This window comes from Bactrocera tryoni, chromosome 3 (genome assembly GCF_016617805.1).
Source record: "Bactrocera tryoni isolate S06 chromosome 3, CSIRO_BtryS06_freeze2, whole genome shotgun sequence".
NCBI classification, from domain to species: Eukaryota; Metazoa; Arthropoda; class Insecta; order Diptera; family Tephritidae; genus Bactrocera; species Bactrocera tryoni.
In genome coordinates, this window is record NC_052501.1 from 49,019,491 (window position 1) to 49,042,918 (window position 23,428).

Consider the following 23,428-nt stretch of genomic DNA (forward strand, 5'->3'; position numbering starts at 1 on the left):
TTTGTTTAATTTTCGCTAAAGTGTTTTAAAATTAATTTTTATGAATCTTTTTTTCAAATTTTTTTTATTTACGTAATATTATTATTTTTATTTTTTTTTTTAATAATGCACATACATACATGCGTAACAATGTATATAAAGGGTTCAAAGGTTTTAATTAACTATTTAATTGATTATTTTAATATTTAATTCAATTAAAATAATATTTTTTTTTAATAAACTATTATGGTTTTAAATTGTTTTAAATTAATTTTTATTTTATTAAATATACTTTTACTAACTGTTCCCTCGTCGCTTTTTTGCCGGGTTTTGCTTTTTTGCAACCCCGGTGCGGGTTGTGGACGCTTATTTAAATGCGGCATTTTGTCAGGCGTCAGGTTGAGCCAAACCCTCCTCTCCTGCAGCTCTTGGTCATCGACTGCGTATTACTATTCGCAGCTAACCTACTTAGGATAGGCCGTCCACTATTCGCCAGTTGTTAGCTCAATGAGGTAGTAGCCTGAGCTCAGTCTTAAATGCGAAGACATTTGAACCCTTGTTACGACGTAATTATTATTTTTTTAAATTAATTACAATTAAATTAATTAATTTAAACTAATTGGTTTTTCTTAATTAAAAAGTATTCTTTTTAATTAAATATTATTCTGTAAATAATAATTATTTTTTAATAAATTATTTAACACAAGGGAGTCCATGATAAAAGTGAAGAGTATATGCCCTTTACTTAGGAATAGTTATATTTTTAAAGTAATTATTTAATAAATGTTTATATTTAATTAATTGATTATTATTAATTTATGTACTAATATTTTTTCAAATTGTTTTTTTGTTCATGTTTTGATAAATAATATTATTTATATTCAAAATTTATATTATAATTTTAATTAGTTATTATTTTTTTTAATTTTGCAATTTATTTGTTTTTAATTAGGTATTATATTTTCAAATAAACTTTTTTTTACACATTCTGCTTAATAGTATTTTTTTTTATTTTAAATTCAAAATTTGTGTTATAATTTTTAATAGTTTTTATTTACCTTTTAAATTAGTATTATATGTTTAATAAAAAATACACCTGTAAAATGCAATATTATTTAATATTAATTATAATTAATAATAAATCTCTGATAAAGCATTTTTCACAATTTTTATATACATACCTAATACACAGATACAGATACCAATTTTGTTTATTTTTAGCAAAAAAAATTACGTTTTCAATTTCTATTACTTTACTTTTAAAAATTTCACTTTTAATAAAAATATTTCCGACAAAGAAAGTTAATATTTTCAATTTTTAATTGTTAAATGTTTTTAATAATGACTATACACAACTTTTTTGTATTCATTTATTTTCTAAATTTTATAATTATTTTCTTAAGTTTTTTTTTTAATCTTTCGTGTATGTATTCTATATACATACATATGTTTATATACATACATATATGTATGTATATATACATTATATAGTATATATATTTTATTTAAGACAGTTTTACAAAGTTTTTGTGCAATTTTAAACTCTATAAGCACTTTTAAGAAAATTATATTTTTTAATAAAAAAAACAAATTTCAATTAAAAAAAGTGAAATATATAAAATATTAAAATTGTTTTGCTCAAGCTATGTATGCCTTCAGTGGCAACATCTATATCTTATACAGTACTTTTCGCTTGACAGATAAATATTACTGTCTCAATCGAAAATAAATGAAATGTAAATAAAAATTCAGACAAGTAGACAAGAAAAAATTATACATTATATATTATATGTACATGTAAACTATAACAAAAAAATTAAGTTAATTGAATATTAATATGCATATTTTATAAGAGAGTTATGTATGCGAGTGTGCGAAGAGCGGTGAAAGAAAAGTTGAAGAGAATATTAAGAAAATGTAGTTAAAAGCAAATTTAGGTTAGTTGATATTTTGAGAAAAAGTATGTGTGTGTAGCAGGTGAATACTGAAGTTTACGACCTTTCAGTTTTGTTCTTAAATTGTGCTTTATAAATCAATATTAAATTTTTATGGCGAATTTCGCCGTATTTTTGCCACATAAAATTTAAATATTTTGTTATTATTCAATTTATTGCAAAATTTCTGTATTCGTAAAATAAATTTCTGTATTCACTCGCATGTTTTCCAAATAATGTTTGCTCGCATGAGGATTTCGAAAGCAGTTTAGAGAGAGAACAGAAAGATTACTAAACAAACATTTTACTAAATTTCATAATTTCTCTATAACTTGCCAAATTACCAATGTTGAATAAATTCAATTCAAAAACAATAGCATTCAACGAATCAATTGCACACCATTTGGTACGCAACATTTTGTTAAGTATTTTCAGCACACGCGACATTTTCGGAACTAAGTGAGGTTAAGTTGAAAGTAAAGGCTTGTGCACAACAACTATTCGTAGTATATTTCGTCTGGGCTAGAACGGCAGATTAGACTTGGTATTGTGGGCTACATAATTAGTTATTAAATTAAAATTATACTATAACTCAGATTTGTAGCTTTTAAAATAAGTCAAGATTATATATTATAAAAAAAATATCAAAAATTGAGAATAAAAAATGAAAACAATTGAAAAAAGCGTAATATTTTTGTGTATTCAATTTAAAGGCAATCGTATTTTTTTCAGTACATCAAAGTGATTACAATAGCAAGTAGGCAGTGAGAGTAATGTTGCAAAATAATTATAAATTTTGTTTTATTGTAAATCATGAAAAATAATATTTGAAGCAGAAACAAAAAAAAAATTGAAAAAGGTGAAACTCCTTTGTTATTAAGTAAATATTTAACAGTAAGTAAAAAAAATATACTTTCCAAAAATTTAAAAATTTCTTTTCAAAAACTCCTGTCATGGCTTGTTATTGTTGTTATATTGTAGGTATGAGTATCCATTTTCTAACTGGTTATGTCTTTATGTATGTGTGTGTGTAATACTGTTTGTAGTTGAATATGTAATTACTAATATACGTCTTTTTAGTTAAGTTAAATAAAATTTCAAAAAATAAAAAATATTTTTTTTAAGAACTTTTTATTGTTTTATTATAAGAGTGGAAGAGTGGTTTTTGAACCAAAAGGACATATTTATAAAATCAAGTTGAAGTTTTTGAGTCCACCACTCCTCACCTTTATGACCAATTTTATATACGGCGAAGAATATCAGCAGTGTTTTGAGGATATAAGAAACTTTAATATTTTTACAACAAAAAATAACAGATAGATTTGAACGGCGCATTTAAAAAAAAATCTTTAAACATTTAGATTTTCAAATAGAATACATTCAAAGGTTTAAAAACAATTTGCACAAACTTTAAAAATAATTTTGTAATTTCATTTTATAGTTATCTTTTTAAATAAAAAAAAAAATAAGACTTAAAACTCAAAATTACTTAATTTTTATTTTATTTATCAAGTTTGATATTTTTTTAACAGAGGATTTTAATAAAATAATCAGCAATATTCGGAGTTCTGTTTTGATCAAAATTATCGAAATCGGAATTGATTGATTTAAATTGAAAATGCATGAGTTTTGATTTAAAAGAATTATATTTTTATAAGGATTTTTAAATCTTCGAACAATTTCACAAGTTTTGAAAAACTGTAAAAGTCGAAAAATTGAGAGTTTTAAAAAACTATAAAAATCAATAGCAATCGGTGTTTTTGTTTTGCGAGTGAGAGGGTGGAAAATGCCTTCCGCATCATCGGTGCTATTGTCACCCCCAACCCCCCCTCTAAGGAACCGTCACCCACCCTGAGACCGCATTTCAGAGTGGCGTTCCATTTTGCTCATTGACAGATTTACATCTGCACACCTGCGTCTAGGTCTCCCTTTTTGATACGTAGTAAGAATGCTGCGAATTTCTGGATAATCCCCCAGTTTGCTTCGTTCTCCAACATGACGCGGATTAAATTGTCCGGGTTTATTGGGCCGACCTGGTCTTCTACAGCGGTGAAGAATGTGTTTACTTTTTGAAGTATCGGTGGCAGGATTGTGGATTGTGTAAAAATCTACTTCTCCGAATTTACGACTTGTCCATAAGTCTTTTCTTAGCCTAGCCGTCCATCTGCCGCCACTTTCATTCTCCCATCTTTGTAGCCATGTTGTTATTGTAATTTTTCTTATTTGTTGTATTACGCTCTTGTTATTACCGGATGATTTCTTTAGCTCAGCTTTTTCCTTTCATATGCTAGAAGGTTAATTAAGGCATTCCCGAATATAACTAATATTGCATCGCCTGATACTGTTCAGTAGGCTGATGCAACTCTGAGGGCTGCGGTGCGGTAAATTCTGCCTACTATCTTACGTCGGTTTTCCTTTTTAAGCACGTCTGCCCAGATCTCGGCTCCGTATAATAAGACGCTGATTGTTGTCGACATTAGGAGCTTTCTCTTTTCTTGGCATGGGCCTCCTATGTTGCATTAATTGGCTGAGTTGAAAGGTGATCTTCGCTGCCTTTCCTGCGGCGTGCTGGATTTGTACCGAGAAGGTTAGTCTGGGGTCCAGTCTTACGCTTAGGTGGTTTACTGCTTTTTGTGTCCTAAGAATATCAGTAGTCTCGAGTTTTTTTTGTTTTTTTTTTATGGATACGCCAAAGGTGGGTGTAAATCTTCAAAAGATATTGTTGGCCCGTACCAATAATTATGCCCGATTCGCATACAGCGCATACGTGCTAAAGCACCCCCTTGCCCACAGACCTGTGTTTCCCTGCGGAACTACCTGTAGGCTTTCCTTCGCAGGGCAGGTATTGTTTATGTATATAACAGCTCCTTTATATTTATTTTCTTATGATGTCATAGGTTTGCAGCATCTCGGGACTGCACTCTAGGTCTTACAGCGATTTCGTCATCTCGAACCCTTTGCATAATATACGCTATTATCCCACATACAATATCCCATGCTAGATGGGAAGTTAGCATAAAACTTACTACGTCCCTTGAACGTATGGGTAGGGGCTTTCCTAGTTTATCGGAAAGTATTTGCCTTTCCTTTTGGAAGCGGATACATTCCACCAGTACGTGGTCTGCTGTTTCAATATAATTTTCGCTGTGCATGCAGAGAGGAGATTCCACATGCTTGAATTTATGCAGATAGCTTCTGAAGCAGTCGTGGCCAGATAGAAACTGCTTAAGGTAGTAGTTCACCTCCCCATGATCCCGCGTAACCCATTCTCTAATATTGGGTATCAGAGAGTGGGTCCACCTTCCCTTCGTTGAGTTGTTCCATCTCTCCTGCCATTTCTGGAGGCATTTTTCGTCGATTTTTTATCAGTTCTTGTCTATATTGGTTGGGTGATATGTTAGCCCTCATATCTCGGACTGATGAGCAACGCTCAGCTGCTATGTTTATGGGAAGTCTTCCCGATATAACATGGATTGCATAATCTGATACTGTTCTGAATGCTCAGCAAGTCCTCAGTGACGCCAGTCTGTGTACCGAAGCAACTCCTCTCATATACGAGCTATGTCTAATAGCAGATATCCAAATTGGCGCCGCGTACAGAATGATGGAGCTACTGACGTTTGCAGCAACTTTCTGACTAGTTGTCTGGGGCCTCGCATATGGGGCATTATTCTTGCTATTGCCGACACAGATCTCGCCGCTTTGATGTGTGTGGCCATTAGGTGCTGCTTGAATGAGAGTCTGTGATCTAGGATTACTCCAAGATATTTGAGATGTGGGCTTGACTTTATGGTGTGCCCATCAATACGTAACTCCATTGATTCCACTGCTTTTCGGCTGCTCATTAAAACCACCTCGGTTTTGTGTGCAGCTAGCTGTAAGCCAGCTGTCTCGAGCCATTTTTTAATATTGTTAATGCTTTCAGTACACTTGTTTCTCGCTTCGTCTAGGGTTTTCGCTACTACTACGACCTCAATGTCGTCCGCATATTCTACTATTTTTACCGCCTCAGGCACCGCGACTCTCAGGACTCCGTTGTACATCACGTTCCAGAGTACAGGGCTGAGGACTGACCCTTGCGGAACGCCGCCCTTTACTTTGTATGTTTCAGGTCCATATTCTGTCTCGTACACTAATACTCTGTTTTCAAAGTAACTTGTCACAATTCGGATAAGGTAGTCCGGGACCTTTAACTCTGCCAGAGCTCTAATAATTAGATCCCAGTTCGCCGTAGTCTCGAGGTGTATGTTCTTGTTTGTTAGCAGTAGTAGCTCTGTTTTCTCCGTAGCGAGCTGGAGGCTGTGTGAGTCCAGCCATGCTTACGTCCGTATCATGAGTTCGTTCAGCTTTCTTCGCGCTTATTCTGTATCCCTTGCCGTGATTACTGCTGCAATGTCGTCCGCGTAGCCAATTAAATACGATTCATCTGGCATTTCTAGTTTTAGTATTTTGTCATAACTAATGTTCCACAGGTGTGGGTCTAGAATGGATCCTTTTGTTGCTCCTGACGTTATACGGCTCGAAAACGTCGGAGGGAATTGGCGCAGGGGTCGCAGGACCACGCACAAAACTCTCCATACCTATGGGTAAGTTTCCGAGCATATTCCAAGCGGAGGTATTTGCTATAAGTCGGTGCGTAGAGTTAAACCTCCAACGCGGCTATCGCAACGAACGTATAGCTATACTAAGCGATAGCCAAGCGGCACTCAAGGCGATCTCGTCATACGAGTTAAAATCGCTATTGGTGCAGGAGTGTATAGACCGGCTCAACAGTCTTGCAGAATGCAACCAGGTGCACCTTATTTGGGTGCCAGGCCACAGAGGCATCGCCGGTAATGAACTGGCCGATGAGCTTGCCCGCTCTGCAGCATCCACCAGCATGGTAGGACCGGAACCTTTCATAGCGGTGGGTCCCCACACCATAAAGGAACAGGTCCGTAATAATGTAGCATTGGGTAGGGAGATACATTGGCAACACCTTCCAGGCTTGCGGCACGCAAAGTTGCTGATGAAGGGTTATAACCTCAAAAGGTTTAAATGCATAATCAATCTCCCAAGAAATAAAGTCAGGCTACTGATCGCCTTCTACACCGGCCATTGCAAACTGAAGAAGCACTTATTCAACATGGGCCTAGCTTCTTGTGCAAATTGCCGGTTCTGCGATTTGGAACCCGAAACACCAGAACACCTGCTAATGGATTGCACGGCAATCTGTAGGCGCAGGACCAAGGCCTTTGGATCCATGTTTCTAAATAGGGATCACATCGCCTCAATAGCACCTAGCAGTATATTGGAGTTCATCAATTTGCTGGGGCTAGCTGAGACGCTGTGAGTCAGGAGAGGGCACAATAGACCCTAAGTCGCGGTGCAATCCTCATTAATTTATCTATCTATCTGCTCCTGACGTGACTGCTATCTGTCGTGATCCCTCTTTAGTTTCGTACAGCAGTTTCCTGTTACTAAGGTAGCTCCGCACTACAGCCCTGAGGTAGTCGGGTATCTTAAAGCTTTTCTCGACAGCGTCAATCATATCTACCCATCTAGCTCTGTTGAAGGCGTTTCGAACATCGAGAGTAGCCAGCAACACTATTCTTTTGTATTTGTGCCATCTACGCTGTGCAGCTTCTACGCTTGCGATGACGCATTTTATAGTTCCCTTAGTTGATCTGCCGGGTTTAAAGCCATGTTGTCTAGGTGACAGTTCTCCAGCTTCGTTGTCTGGGTTTAAGTAGGCTTTCGTACAGCTTTACCGCTGAGTTAAGCATGCATAATGGATGGTATGCTGATAGCGAATCGGGGTCTCCTTTTCCCTTACTGATTAGCACCAGCTGTTGCTTTTTCCATGGTTCAGGGAATATTCCGGCTTCAAGGTATATTCAGTAGCATTCCTGGGCGATCTGCAGCGATTATTTTGAGCGTTTCTGCTGGGATCCCGTCCGGGCCGAGTGATTTGTTGGCTTTGAGCTTGCCAGTAGCTGGTTGCAGCTCTTCAAGAGTAAACTGGGGGATTTGCGCAGATCTTAGAATGTGTTCTGGATCACTAACCCTTATTTCGTGCGCGGGGAATAGTGCGTTCACGATGTGATCCATTTTGGCAGCGGTTACGTCAGGTGGCTTTGCTCGAGCGCCGAGTTTCTTCATCACTATTTTCTACCCGAGCCCCCAGAGATTTCTGTTTATATCCTTCCGTAGTTTCTCCCATTTTTCCTTTTGCTGTCGTCAATGGCGTGCTTTAACTCCTTTTTTGCTGCTTTATTTTGCTCGTCTTCTTGGGATGCGGCTCCTCTGCGCCTGGATCTCGTTGAATCTGTGAAGGTGGAAGGATGTGCGTCTGAGTTGGGTGATATTTTCAGTCCCCCAGTAAACTGCTGCTTTATGTTTGCTGTGGGAAGCCTTGGGCATTGATTTTTGACAGGCTTTTGTTATACTAAGCATTGTATACTCGACTGTTTTTCTTGCTATAATGGGGGAGTTGCTAGATGGGTTCTGGTCGTATATAGCAGACATTAATTTCGATGTGTCAAGTTTCGAAATATTCCACTTTCGTATTCCAGTATTTTTTCTGCGCTGGTAAGCGTTTCTTCCAGTGTCGATCATGAAAGAGATGTAGTGATGATCGCTGCCAGTGTAATCCTCCAGGACTTTCCAATTACTTATTGAGCCTGCCCTGCCTTCTAAACGTGGTTGCATTTCCCGTATTGAGCACTATTAGAGCCAGCCGCGCAGCCATTTCTAGAATGCGCTTTCCTCTAGAGTCCGTGTTTGGCATACCCCACTCTACGGCTCTGGAATTTAGGTCTCCGGCGATAATCAATTGACCTTCTATAGACCTGGCTGTGTCCTCTATATTGTCAAGCTTCTCTTGGAATTCCTGTATACCAGGGATGGGCACATTTTTAGCCCGCAAAGTTAGCAAAGTGCGCACCAGGGCTAGATGAGGGAAATATCAGCATACGGAGGGAGGGGCATAAAATGTTGCGAAAAAAATCAATTACATTCCTCCGTAACTTAATGTTCATCGCAGAATCATGAATAAAGGGATGTTAAACCTATTCCAGTGTGAGAGCGCCTCAAAATGAGCGTTTTTATAACATTTTCCATTATGGCCAGATTGAACGAAATAACAATTTTTGGGCATTTATCAACCCAATACCCAACATTTAGTACGAATAAAAATTACTAAATATTGGTTATTTATTATATGGAGAAACTATTTAAATCTTTTTAAAGAATATTATAACAACTGACTTGTCCTTTCAATACCCAATAATAGGATTTAAGCTTGTTAGCTCTCAATCATTAAATGTTTTTAATCATTTTCCATTGAAAATAATACTATGACGCTTCAAACTACAAAACGTTTCATTAAATACCTTTAAATTTCACATTTTTTACATTTTTTATAAGTGGTCTTGAACGATGCAACAAATCCCTCCGTTTACACATTTTTTTGGTAAGATTTCCATCTGGCCATCGCTCGTTTCCAATTGAAAAATTTGTTATTTTGTCCCAGGTTAAGTGCCCTGGCCCTTGGCTGACTAGGGGGTCGTGATGCGTCTGCTTAGTTCTGAGTTCCTTCTTTAGTGGCAGCTAGGGTGCTCTTCCCTTCTCTTTGTTTTGCCGGTGTTGCCGAAGTCTCCCTTGAGGCTGTATTTTCTCCAGTTTTGTCTGGCTGTTTTGGAGTGGCGATGAGTATGGAGGATCTAAGTACCCTACTCCTTCTACGGAAGACTGTCCCGTATTCCTCTTCTTGACCATCTTCGTTTTGTTGTTCTGTTGGGTATTTTGTTGTTATTGCGGTGTATTCATTTTTTCTAGTGGGTCACCGCTTCAAGCCGTTATCTCCGCACGTTGTAACAGTTGCCCTTTATGAACCCCGTGGTTATCTATGCATGCATGTAGGACACGCGAGGGTTGATACAAGTCCTTATGAGAGCTTATGTTCAGAGTCAGGATCAGGCACGAATCAGGAGCTCGTCTCAACTGAACCTGTACGGCCAAAGAAATTATGGCGAAATGCATTGAACGTTCTTGAAGACCTGCCATGGTTTTAACGAGACGGAGGTGAGAGCAGTATTACTGCCAACCATTTCGATAAGATGTCACTCCAATCTATTGAGGTGACAGAATACTGCCCTCCCCAGCTCTTTGTCAATCTGATCCGTATCGGTTTTCCAGTACGCCATAATCATAATTTTATTGGCCTCAATTCTGATGGGCTCTAGCCCAGGGTTTTTTGTCCTCTTCTGCTCCGTCTTCGCTTTGTTGCCTCCCTCTCTTGGGTTGGTTCTTCCTTGGTGCAACCCCGGTGGGGGTTGTGGACGTTATTTAAAGGCGGCATCTTCTCGCCTCTTCGCGGGATGTTCATTGGATGCGTGAGGCGTTTTGAGCCAAGCCCGTATTACTATTCGCAGCTAACCTACTTAGCGAAGGCCGTCCGCCAGCTGTGATTCCGGTAGTACCCTGAGCTCAGCCTTACCGCAATCGGTATATTGCAAATAAGTATAGTGCACAAAATAAGACAATATAAATTTTTAGTCTCCGAAAAATTTCAAATGCTTCAAAAATTATAAAAACAAAAATTTGAAATATTTTAGAATATTATCGCTATATTAGGAATCAAGTAGGGCAAAAAACAAAAAAGTAAAATAAGTTTTTAATCTTCCATAAAATTGAAATTTGAACTTTTTAATATTCGAAAATTTCAAAAATCTTTAAAAAATCAGAAGCAATCGCAATATTAGGAATGATGTAGGCAAAAAATAAAAAGTGGAATTTTTTAACCTTCGAAAGATTTGAAATGTTTTAAAAAATTATAAAGATCAATAGCAATCAGATTTTAGGAATGAAATAATGCAACAAATAAGAAAGTAGAAACATTATAAAAATCAATAGTAATCGGAATAATATGGAAGTACATACATATGTACGTGTGGAACTGTTTGACTTCGAAAATTTTGGAAAGCATTAAGAAAATAATATTCTGAACCAATTATAATCAATACTTATACAAAAACAAATATATGTACATAGTGCAAGACATTGAAAATAGGAATCTTCGAAAAAAATGTTTAAAAAATTTGAAATGCTTTAGAATTTTGGGGTACAAAATAAGAATATAATTTTTTAATAAAACAATTTTTTTTTAATATTTAAATACTTTTTTCAATATTTTTCGATATTATATTATTGTAATAGTTAATTCTTTTTCCTTACTTTTAAAGAAATATGCTTAAATTTAATCGTCTTAAGCATACATTTATTAGGAATATATTTTTTAAAATTAATTTTACTGATAGCTAAAATTAAATTTAGGTAGAAAACGGTTTTATATACATACATATGTATGTATACTATAACATACAAAATTACATAAAATAATTATTCTTTATTATAAATAGTTAACAGTTTCGGCGCATTTTCTGCCTCCTCAATTTCGGCTACCAATCGCGACGCCTCTTGCTTGAGACGTATCAAAACCTTAACGCGTTTCACTTCCAGTTTTTGTTGGCACAACGTCTGCTTCAATTCCGCTATTTGATCGAACAACTTCTGTCTATACTCCTCGGCGTCATCACATGTTTGGGTACCAACAGTTGCGGTCGGTTTATTGAGTTCCCGCAAGAGCGACTGGCATGGATAAGCGTATTCATTGAGCGTATTGTCTGGTGGCAATAACATCGTGTCATCGAAGTGTTTATCGCAAATGAACAGGGTTTTGCGCCAATCGGTCGCTATATCCAAACCGAGTTGTATAAACCAAAAATGACGCTGGAAAGTCTGCACTTCGGGTGAGGGAAATTCGTAGATTTTGCGAAAATTGGCGCATTTGAGAACACAGTAGGGCACCACACCGTCATCTTCTGCATGCTGTGTGGTTGATATTGGCGCAAAATGTATTTCTGGTTCAGCAGACTTCAGCAAATCGTCGTCGTCATTGTTGGTGTTTGCAGGCGCTGCAGTGTTCTTTGTGTTCAAAATGTGCTTGGCTTTGGCCAACAATTCCTCGATTGTATCATCCATTGATTTGGGTTGCACGGGCGCGGCACTTGCAGGTGTTTTAAATGGTGGCTTGGTTATTGAAAGTGGCATTGTGTTTGTTGCAGTTGTTGTTGTAGCGATTGTTGCTTTAGCTGCTGACGGTCTATGCATCATGTGCATAATTTCTTTTCGATTTTGCAGAATTTGCGGGGTCCCCTTTTCCGAAAATGTCACTGTATTCTCGTTAGCTACATTCGTTGGCAGTTTGCTGTTTATTATTTCGACGCTTGTTATTTTTGCCTGATGTGGATCCTCCTGAATTGCAGGGATCAATTTCAAATTTGGGTTTCGCCCAGCAACAATCGGTGGTATGCTGTTTATTATCTCCACGCTGGTGATTTCGAAAGCATTCGGATCTGGTTTATTAAACATTTTTGTTGGCACTTGCGTTGTTGCAACGGAAGATGCACCTTGTGTGCTTAGTATTTGTTTACTATTTAGATTAGTTCCCGTCAAATCGCCAGCAATTCTTTTTTGGTGTATGCTTAGTTTTTCCCTTTCACCAGCTTGTTTTATTTCCTCAACTAACTTCTTGGCTGCCAGTGCAATGGCATCGGGCTGCTTCTGCATGTTTGCCAAAGTACTGTTAGCTGCTACCTCCTTTTGCATGGTCTTCATCACTTGCTGCCAACTCTCCGCGAAAGCAACTGCCTTCGTCAAAGAAGTTTGTTGTTGTGGTTGTTGCTTAACGACACCGTTTTTAACGGTTGCTGCTTTCAATTGCGTTAGTACCTTGCTATTATGGAGTTGTTGTTTCGGTTGTACCGTTATTACGCGTTTATTAACGGTTTCCGTTTTCTTTTCTGTTAACAACTTGCCAGCCATGCTTGGCTCATCCGATACTATTACAACTTCAGTTTTGCTCTCGCTGTTCGTTTCTGTGCTACATTTGACTACTGTATTATTTTGTCTCCGCAGTAGGGGGAAATTCTCTGTGGGATAAGTTTCGGCCAGTAGGTCTAATATCGGATCTGAAATTACGGCGAATTCAGTGTTCGCTTCGTGTACGCCGTTGCCACTAAAGTTTAACATGTCAACATTATTTTCGTGGTAATCGTAGTAGTCATCTTGCTCACCTAATTCGCCGTTATTTTGCTGTTCATCATTCGCATGCGTAAATTTCACATTTTTTGCCGTTGTATAGCCCGAATCATAATTATTTCGCTTAATGCTGTATACTTGTACATTTTCTAAACTGTTGCTGTAATCATTGTTGTCTTCATGCCTCCCTAAATCGCCGTTATTATGCTGTTCATCATACGTATGCGTAAATTTCACCTTTTTCGCCGTGGTATAGCCCGAATCATAATTATTTCGCTTAATGTTGTATATTTGTGCATTTTCTAAACTGTTGCTGTAATCATTGTTGTCTTCATGTCTCAATAAATCGCCATTATTATGCTGTTCGTCATACGTATGAGTAAATGTCACCTTTTTCGCCGTGATATAGCTCGAATTATAATTATTTCGCTTAATGTTATATATTTGTGCATTCTCTAAACTGTTTTTGTAATCATTGTTGTCTTCTTGTCCCCCTAAATCGCCGTTATTTTGCTGTTCATCAAACGCATGCGTAAATTTGACCTTTTTCGCCGTGGTATAGCCTGAATCATAATTATTTCGCTTAATGTTGTATATTTGTGCATTTTCTAAACTGTTGCTGTAATCAGTGTTGTCTTCTTGTCCCCCTAAATCGCCGTTATTTTGTTGTTCATCAAACGCATGCGTAAATTTCACCTTTTTCGCCGTGGTATAGCCCGAATCATAATTATTTCGCTTAATGTTGTATATTTGTGCATTTTCTAAACTGTTGCTGTAATCAGTGTTGTCTTCTTGTCCCCCTAAATCGCCGCTATTTTGTTGTTCATCAAATGCATGCGTAAATTTCACCTTTTTCGCCGTGGTATAGCCTGAATCATAATTATTTCGCTTAATGTTGTATATTTGTGCATTTTCTAAACTGTTGCTGTAATCAGTGTTGTCTTCTTGTCCCCCTAAATCGCCGTAATTTTGCTGTTCATCAAACGCATGCGTAAATTTCACCTTTTTCGCCGTGGTATAGCTCGAATTATAATTATTTCGCTTAATGTTATATATTTGTGCATTCTCTAAACTGTTGCTGTAATCAGTGTTGTCTTCTTGTCCCCCTAAATCGCCGTTATTTTGTTGGTTATCAAACGTATGCGTAAATTTCACCTTTTTCGCCGTGGTATAGCCCGAATCATAATTATTTCGCTTAATGTTGTATATTTGTGCATTTTCTAAATTGCTGCTGAAATCATTGTTGTCTTCATGACTCCATGAATCCGTACTATTTTGTTCACCATACGCATGTGTAAATTTCAACATTTTCGCATCCTCGTCACTTTCTTCAACCGTATCGGCCTTATACGTAGGACTTGCTGACATTTTAGTATCATCGTCACTAATACCTTCATAGATCTCTTTTGGTATTGGATGTACTTTTATAGTTAGTTTGGGTTCAATCGATTTAGCATATTCCGTTAGCAGATATCCTCTGCAATCCAAAGGGTCAACTGCATTTAAAATTTGTCTCAAAGGCACCACATAACCATCTCTATGTTGCATGAATACACCTAATGTTTTCATTTTTACATATTCCACGGGTGTTTGTGACGTTTGATTAGCAGTAGACATAACGGTCATTTTTAGTTGGTCAAGAATGTTCTTACTTTGTGCTGTTCCATCAATTGTTGGTGTTTGTGGTGAATTTTTGTGTGGTGAATCAAGTGTTGTAGTTGTTGTAACAGTTGGTGAAATTGTTGTAGATGCTGTAACGGACGGCAAAATCTTTGCAGTTGTTGAATCAGTTATTGTATCGGTTGGCGATATCACTGTAGTTGTTGTAGCAATTGTTGTAACAGTTGGCGAAATCAGTGCAGTTGAATGCGTTGTTGTTGTTGTTGTAACAGTTAGAGATGTCGTTGTAGCATTTGCTAAAGCTTGTAGTCTTTCTAGCGACCAAGTTTTAATCACATAATTACCAGTATTATCCTCGTGGAGTAGTTTGAGTGCCAAATTTTGATCTGGTACAGCGTGCGATTGTAAGTAGGGGCCAACTCTCATTTCATCACTAAAATGACGATCGCATGCGTAAATATCATTCGTGTAGAATGCTGGATTACGCCCAAATTTCAACAACCACGTTTCGCGCCTAAAAATAGATGAGAAAAATTTTACATTTTCTTCTCTAATTTTTTTTTTAATTTCCAGGTTGAACACAAATAGAAAATTCATTACACAATTAATTGCAATACCTTTTACGATCGAACGTTGGAAATTTGAACTTTCGCTTATAGTCTGAACACTTTTGCAGGCACTCTGTTTCCGCTTCCAACCTTTCCGGAATTGACTTTATTAGCGGTGGCGGCAAGTTTTTATTCGGATATGCTCCACGTATTAAATGCGATTTCCCAACCATATGTATATCGAAGTGTAGATCACAAACATAAACGTGTCTCTGTGTGTACAATGCTGGATCTTTGCCCACCAGATATAGCCATTTTTGCCGTCTTTCCAATTCGTTGTGAATAGATGGCAAAATGTGTAGTGAACGCTTACCGCCACATCCTAGTATGCACTTTCGTTTACGATCCACATAATTTGATTTCTTTTTTAGTTGTATATCCTCATCATCGCTGCTGTTGCTGTCCTCGGTGTGAGAGAGTTCATTGGAAAGTGGTACAATACATTCTACGGGTACGTATTCTAGGTCCATGCCATAATCTAACGGTGGCATAGCCACTACATCATCGAGATTATCATGCCAAAACGGATCGGGTTTCGCACCAGGTTTGTAATAACTGAATCTTTGTGTGTAAGGCTTATCTTTGTCGTATGTAGACAAATTTACATCGGGATAGCCATTTTTTCGCAGTAGTCTACCATACGTCATATACGAGCTGAAATGTTTCCGGCATGCGTACAGATGTTTCTGCTTGAACTGGTCTGGATTTTTACCAAATTGCCGTATCCAGAGATCCCGCCTGTAATAGTACGAAGTTACATTAAAAATGGTAAGGCACATTGGTAATCGTAAGAGAAGAATTTCATATACATAAAGTTACAGCAATATTTGATTGAAGACTCACCTGGCTACATCAGTTTTTGGTGGAAATGGATACAGGATAGCGCTACCATGAGGACAATGAGCAAAACAGCGACGAAACGGCATGGTTTATAAATCTGAAAACAATTGCATTAAAATATATACGTTAATATAAAAAATACCAGTTATTTACCAATTTTGATACTCAGTTGCTGCACTTTAGGCGCTTAGCACCAAATTCAAATTATAACATTTCCAAACTACAATTTATATACTATTTTAGTTCTTTTGTATTCTAATCAAACATTTTCAGAAACAGACTTAATTTTTAAGATAGTAGACAGTTTAATTAATCAAATAAAGTATGTTTTTACCGCGCTACACAATTGGATACGTTTATTTATAATGAACAGCTGTTTGCAATGAACAGTGATGCCAGTTTCAGCGCTTACTATCGATACATTTAGAATCGAGTTTGTGATATCTTTTCTCCTACCGCTAGCATATATCGAAGGCAACATTTGAAAATATAATTGTGTGGTAATATCCGGCCAATGTAATATGAAAGAAAGGGTAATTACATTCTAACCAACAGTTCGTTGCAATTGTTAGGGAAGCGAAATTTATAATGTATATGCGAGTTGTGATTTTTTATTTAGACTAAAACACAAATCGTCACCTGAAATGCAAAATAACGTATCATCAAAAAATTCGAAATTGAATGTCCTATTGATTACGCTTCACTACTTCAAATTACATACATAATATAACATATGGTCAACATTTTCTGGTTCTCCGATCAAATATAAGCTAGTTTTATCCAATATTAAAATTTTGTTTCACTCATGTTTCATTTTATTTCGTGTTTCATGCATACCACTGTAAATTTCCGAAAATGTTGTTACGTTATTTTGCATTTCAGGTGACGATATACAGTATGTACCTTGACTATATTTGAATAAAATGAATGAAAAAGCGTAATTGAATTTTTTAATTTACCAGACAAGTAGTAGTTGTTTTTTGCAATATTATTTTTTATTTGAATAAAAATATTTCAATTATATATTTAAACATTAGTTGTAATCACATAAAATTAACGTTTTAATTAAGGTCTATTCAACATATTTGGTGTCTTTAACAATTTCATTGCAGCTTTTAGCGACATAATTTCTTCCGCTTGTTGTTGAACTTTTTCTTTTAATTCAAAAATATTTTTCAGAATCTTAATTGTGCTATCTTTTGTTTGGGTCTGCTCATTGCGTGAACTTGCATTATTAATACCACTGACATTATTGAATATTTCATAGGTAAATAAATCAGATTCGATATCTATTTGGTTACTCATTTCCGCTGTAGTGGCAATATTTTTTCGATTATCTACACATTCCTTATCCTGTCGCATTTCTTTAACTTCGGCAGATTCTATATTGTTTGCGTTATTTGAATCATCAGCCGATTTTATATCCTTAGGATTTTTTGCCCTTTCGATTGATTCCACAACTTTCAGGTTTTCTGCGCTTTCAGTTAAATTTAAAACCTTTAAGAATTTTGTACTTTCAGTTGATTCCAAATCTTGTATACCATGTATGCTTTCAGCTGATTCAAAATGGCTTCGATTTTTTGTCTTTTGAGCTGATTTCAGATCTGGTTTATATGCACATTTAGCTGATTCTATACCATGTAAGATTTTTATACTTTCCGTTGATTCCAATTCTTTAAGGCTTTCTGTGCCTTCAACTGCCTCGATATCTTTAAGGTTTACCGTGGCTCGTGTTGATTTCACTTCTTCTTGGCTATCTGTATTTCCAGTTGATTCCACATTCTTTCGATTTTGTGTCCTTTCGGCTGATTCAACTTCTTTTAGGTTATCTGTATATTCAACTGATTCCTTAACTTTTAAGTTATCTTTCAAACCTTTTGGGGTTTTTCTGCGTTCTGTTGATTCCATGTTCTTTAGGATCTCTGTAACTCCGGTAGATTCCAGATCTTTTAGGATTTTTCTATCGATGTCCTCCAACTTTTCCGTATTTTCGGCTGATTTCCCATATTTTAGATTATTTGCACTTTCAGTTGATTTCATATCTTTTAAGTTTTCTATATCTTCCAAATCGTTTGGGTGATCTTTGTTTTCAGATACTTCAGTATCCTTTAGGTTTTTGATTCCTTCCGGTGTTTCCATTTCTTTTGAGTTATTTGTGTGTTCCAATGATTCGATATCTTCTCTTATTTTTGTGCCATTGACTGACCTCACATCTTTCAGGCCATTTGTGTCTTCACCTGATTTCAAATCTTTTAGCAGATCTCTGTTTTCAGCTGATTCTATATCTTTTAGGTCTTTGATTCCTTCCGCTGTTTCCTTTTCTCTTGAGTTATTTGTGCGTTCCGTTGATTCGATGTTTTCCGTTTCTTTTGTGCCATTGGCTGACTCCTCCTTTTTCAAGTCGTCTGTGTTTTCACCTGATTCATTATCTTCTGAATTTTTTGGGCTTTCCGCCGATTTCATATTTGTTAAGTTATCTATGCTTGACGCTGATTTCACATCAGTTAATGCTTTCAGATATTTTAGGTTATCCAGGCTTGTAGTTCTCACATTTTCCAACTTTTCAACTGTTTCCATATCTTTCAAGTTGTGTATATCTTTAATTGTTGATTTCACATATTTTATGCTACCTATCTTCTCTGTTATTTCCATATCTGTACTATTTTCCTTGTTTTCAGATTCGCCATTAGCCGTCTCTTCAACTTCCATTGCCGTTACCTCTTTTCGGCGTTCTGCAGTGCTATCACCTTGTTTAAGATTCGATTCATGGTCACATTTCATATTCGTATTATCTTTGTTACCGCTTCCATCTGAATCGGTTGAAATAAAATTTTTCGCACTCTCTACCTCATTAATTTTCGAATTATCAATTGTTGCTAAAGCTGCTGTTGCACATATTTTGGCGCGTTTGTGAAATTCCTTTGCTTTTCGTATATAATCCGAAAGCGATTTCTGATATGAAAAGGAAAGTATCGGCATCATGGCTGGATCAGTATATTTTCGTTTCCCTACCAGTGGCACTATTGGTATATTAACAGCAGTTTTTTTGGTATCGATGTCCGTTGTTATAACCAAAACTTCTTTCCCAGCCGCAGGAAACTTTTCTGCATCCTTACTAATAAGTGCGTCATTACTATTTGAATCGGTTGGGTTCGATACGTCGCACTCGTCGGCTACATATTTCTTAGGCCAAGGGCTCTTCGGAATAAATTTAATTATGCCCTTATCCTTAGCAGTTGTATTTGATTTTGTCGAAAGTAAAACGCAATTACGGGATTTGACCAAAGGACGAATTGGCATTTTAGGTCCTGTAAAAGCTAGAGTTTTGTGTGCCTCCGAAGCAATCGAAAGTGGAATATGTACTGAACGCATGACGGACTTTTTGTTGAATGTTAATTTCTGTGTAATATTTTTACAGGCTATTGATTTAGTTGTGCTAGCCGATGGAGCTGTAATTGATGCGGTATTAGTAGATACTTTCCCGTTTATGTCTACTGCTGATATTTCCAAACTAGATGTTGAAGTCGTATTGGAATTGAAACTTTCAATTTCTGTCTCTGCTGTTGTTGTAACAATTATATTTTTTTCATAGTCTGTCGTCGTTGCTGTTGCTTTTGGCGGCTGTGAGGCACTAACGTCAATTTTAGAATTCTTCAAAGATTCGGTCAACTCTGTTGGGTTTGCAGTAGAAACAACTGCAGTTGGTCTCATAATTGTTGGAATAGTAGTGTTAGTTGTTTTTGTGGTATCATCAACTAAAACCGGTGTGGCAGCAGCAGGTGATGCATCTTTAGTGGGAAGTTTAACCGTTACTGTAGGTTTAGAACGAAACGCCGCTTCATTACTAGTTGTTGGAAGCTGTTCTTTTAACATTGCATTTATGAATGTTGGAAAAGAAATATGAATCATTTTATTCCCTACCAATGGCACTGCTGTATATTTCATATTAATTGGTTTCAGAGATAGTGAACTTTTTAATGGTTTGTAATCTTCAGGTTCTTTGAGTACATCATATACTTTCTGTGTTGTCATATATTCCTTGTTTGTTTGTCGTGGTTTACTAACGGAGTAGTTTGCGTTCAAATTCTTTGCTGTCGCGGTGGGTGACGGCGTTGTTCCATTTGTTTTGCCTATTGGAATAACAATTTCTTCAAATCTTAACAGTTTGCTTTCTACACTATGCGGGCTTCCTTGCTTGGTTAATTTTGTATTGAATATGCCTGTTGTATTCGATATATCCTTACTCATTGTAATTTGGTAAGAAATTTTGTCTGTTTAGATAAAATTATTTTTGTGATTTCCTTAATTTTCAATTAGCGTATTGTAAACAAACAAAACATATGGTTTAAATTGTTGAGTTGCCATATCTAACCAGTTAAGTATATTAAGAAACACTTGACCGCACTGAAAAAAAATTTTTCACATGCGAAGAAGAGAACGTACAGAGAACGCAGAGAACGTCTATCATAGAGAATGTTCACGTTTCAGATATCGTAACTTTTCGAAGGGGTACTCGGCAGAGATGAGTTAGTCTCACCACAGACAAATTATTAGCGTGTTTCACCACGAAAATAGCAGAATTGAGCATTTTCAGTGTTAAGTGAGAAAAATAATAGTCCAGTCATTTAAGCTTAAATTAGGTAAGAATCTCGGAATTCGATATACCCATTTATATGTCAGTAAATACTTGTATATTGACACCCTAATACCATGTTCAGACCGAAAATTTAAAAGATTAGATTATATTTAAGCATTTCATAACCCAACAGTGTTCTCACTGCCGTTAGAAAGATCAAAAAACAGCTGTTATTGTCATTCAAGAATTCACATCGCTTAATATTTATAAAAAGAAAAGATTGTCATATAGTATTTTGAAATAAAAAGACGGCATTTTAATATTTTCCATATAATAGAAATAATGGAAGTTTTTTTTCATTTGTTAAGTCGATTTTCAGATGAAATTAGATTAATTGCTTTAAAAAAAATTTGTTTGTTTACATTTGTTTCCCTTTGTAGTGTCTAAATCAGCTGTGATAATGTAACAGATTTCCCGTGCTGACAAGTAGATTGCGCAAAATCAGAGTCGCACAGAGAGATTTAGCGTGGATCAGTTTCAAACCATTTCAACGAAGTGATTTGGAACTGTCATTTTTGTATGGCGAAATCTTGATAAACTTTTAAGATTAGAGGTATAATCCATTCAACAGCCGAAATCGTGTGATTAAGTGTCGGTCTGAACATGGTATAAAGTTGTATCAAAACCTACATATGGTAGGGTATACCTACAGTCGACTCTCGTTAATTCGAAACTCGAGGGACTCTTGAAATATTACGAATTATCGAGTGTTTGAAATATCAAATGGTTCGAAATTTGTGAGAGAAAATAAATAAAACTTCGAAGTATTGAGTGTTAGTTAATTTTTATTTATTAATATAAAAATGACAAGAATTAAGAGGTACATTCGTGTACATACAAGTATTCGTAATGTGAATTAATTAATCTTTCGAAAGAACTTTGTCATACTGGTTTGCTTTAAAGCACAATTCTGCTGCTCACAGTGCTCAATAACTTTTTAAGAGAAAAAGTGCCTGAAATGCTTTTCATCACTTTCGTTTTGTAGACAGAAGCTTTGTAAGGTATCAAATGAGGATCTTGCTGCCTTAACTGACACCTCTGCCAAAGGTTCCGATGTATCGTCCTCATCTTCATCGTTACTTTGCGTATCTGTCGCAGATAAAATTTCGCTATCGGTTAGTGAACCTGAGACAGCAACATTTTCATCCACTTGAAGAAAATCAGAAAAACTCACACCGCTGATGTCAACTAATGGTTTCATTGCTGGTTCTTCATCATCTATAAGTATTGGAAGATTTTCTTGATTTTCTTTTAAGAAACCGGATTTTTTGAAGCAGTTGAGAATCGTTAGGGGTGTTACAGCTCTCCATGTTTTATCAATTAGTAAAATAGCTGTCAGAACCGTGATATTTGCAGTTAGTTGTTTGTCGAGAGATTCTAAAACGATCTTAACAATTTTTTGCGATAGAACGTCTTAAAATTATGGATAATCCCTTGGTCCAATGGTTGCAATTTGGAAGTTGTATTTGGCGGAAAGAAGTAGAGTTCCACGTTAGACAATGTAGGAGGACTGTTGTGGACAGTGCAGTTGTCTAAAAATAGTAAAATACTCAATCTGGTGGAGCATTGCAGGGTCAACAAACTTCCCCTGACCCTGGGATGCGATGCCAATGCGCATCACACGGAATGGAATTTATCTTCTTCTTCTTAATTGGCGTAGACGATTATAGCCGAGTTAACAACAGCGCGCGAGTCGTTTCTTCTTTTCGCTACGTGGCGCCAATTGGATATTCCAAGCGAAGCCAGGTCCTTCTCCACTTGGTCCTTCCAACGAAGTGGAGGTCTTCCTCTTCCTCTGCTTCCCCCGGCGGGTATTGCGTCGAATACTTTCAGAGCTGGAGTGTTTTCATCCATCCGGACAACATGACCTAGCCAGCGTAGCCGCTGTCATTTAATTCGCTGAACTATGTCAATGTCGTCGTATATCTCGTACAGCTCATCGTTCCATCGAATGCGATATTCGCCGTGGCTAACGCGCAAAGGACCATAAATCTTTCGCAGAATTTTTCTCTCGAAAACTCGTAACGTCGACTCATCGATTGCTGTTATCGCCCAAGCCTCTGCACCATATAGCAGGACGGGAATTATGAGCGACTTATAGAGTTTAGCTTTTGTTCGTCGAGAGAGGACTTTACTTTTCAATTGCCTACTCAGTCCGAAGTAGCACCTGTTGGGAAGAGCAATCCTGCGATGGATTTCCAGGGTGACATTGTTGGTGGTGTTTACGCTGGTTCCAAAATAGCCGAAATCATCTACAACTTCAAAGTTATGACTGTCAACAGTGACGCCAAGGTGGCTACGGTGTTTCCTTTGGTTTTCACCCGAACCGATTGGAACCAAAGTGTATGTGTGTGGGGCGGCACTCATACCTTGGTTTCTTCCAGAGTGCAGTGTTGTGCATGCACTTACACTTTGGGGCGCTGATCAACGCACTAATTTGATCTATGTGCTACTAGCAATAGATAGCGCCGTGGATTTGAGCCTTCGTAGGCAGATACCCACGTAAAACTGACGAGCATGTGAGCAATGACGACATGATCGGGCTGATCTCGCAGTGGGCGACGACTGTTTTGTTTGATGGCGGGGAGATCTCGCAGTGGCGGGTGTCAAAAGAGCCCTCATTGTCTGATCACAGGATCATTCGTTTTGCTCTCCTCCGACACGCAACCCTAGAAATACGAACTGGGGTATTTTCAAAGAAACCCTAAGCAAAAACATAAGCAGAGTGG

The 23,428-nt window shown here is 36.8% G+C and overlaps 2 protein-coding genes across 2 annotated transcripts; both read right to left on the minus strand.

Moving 5' to 3' along the window:
• Positions 1-11,160: 11,160 nt before the first annotated feature.
• LOC120771415 lies at positions 11,161-16,400 on the minus strand. The gene is made up of 4 exons (XM_040099395.1): positions 16,217-16,400; positions 16,067-16,160; positions 15,233-15,961; positions 11,161-15,129 (listed from the first exon to the last, which is right to left on the minus strand). The coding sequence occupies exons 2-4, from the start codon at positions 16,147-16,149 to the stop codon at positions 11,295-11,297; spliced, it is 4,647 nt and encodes a 1,548-aa protein (XP_039955329.1). The 5' UTR covers positions 16,150-16,160; positions 16,217-16,400; the 3' UTR covers positions 11,161-11,294.
• Positions 16,401-17,044: 644 nt separating this feature from the next.
• Positions 17,045-20,379, minus strand: LOC120771745 (CAP-Gly domain-containing linker protein 1-like). Its single transcript, XM_040099917.1, has one exon. It carries the CDS (start codon positions 20,309-20,311, stop codon positions 17,129-17,131), a length of 3,183 nt encoding a protein of 1,060 aa, XP_039955851.1. The 5' UTR covers positions 20,312-20,379; the 3' UTR covers positions 17,045-17,128.
• Between the last annotated feature and the right edge of the window lie 3,049 nt (positions 20,380-23,428).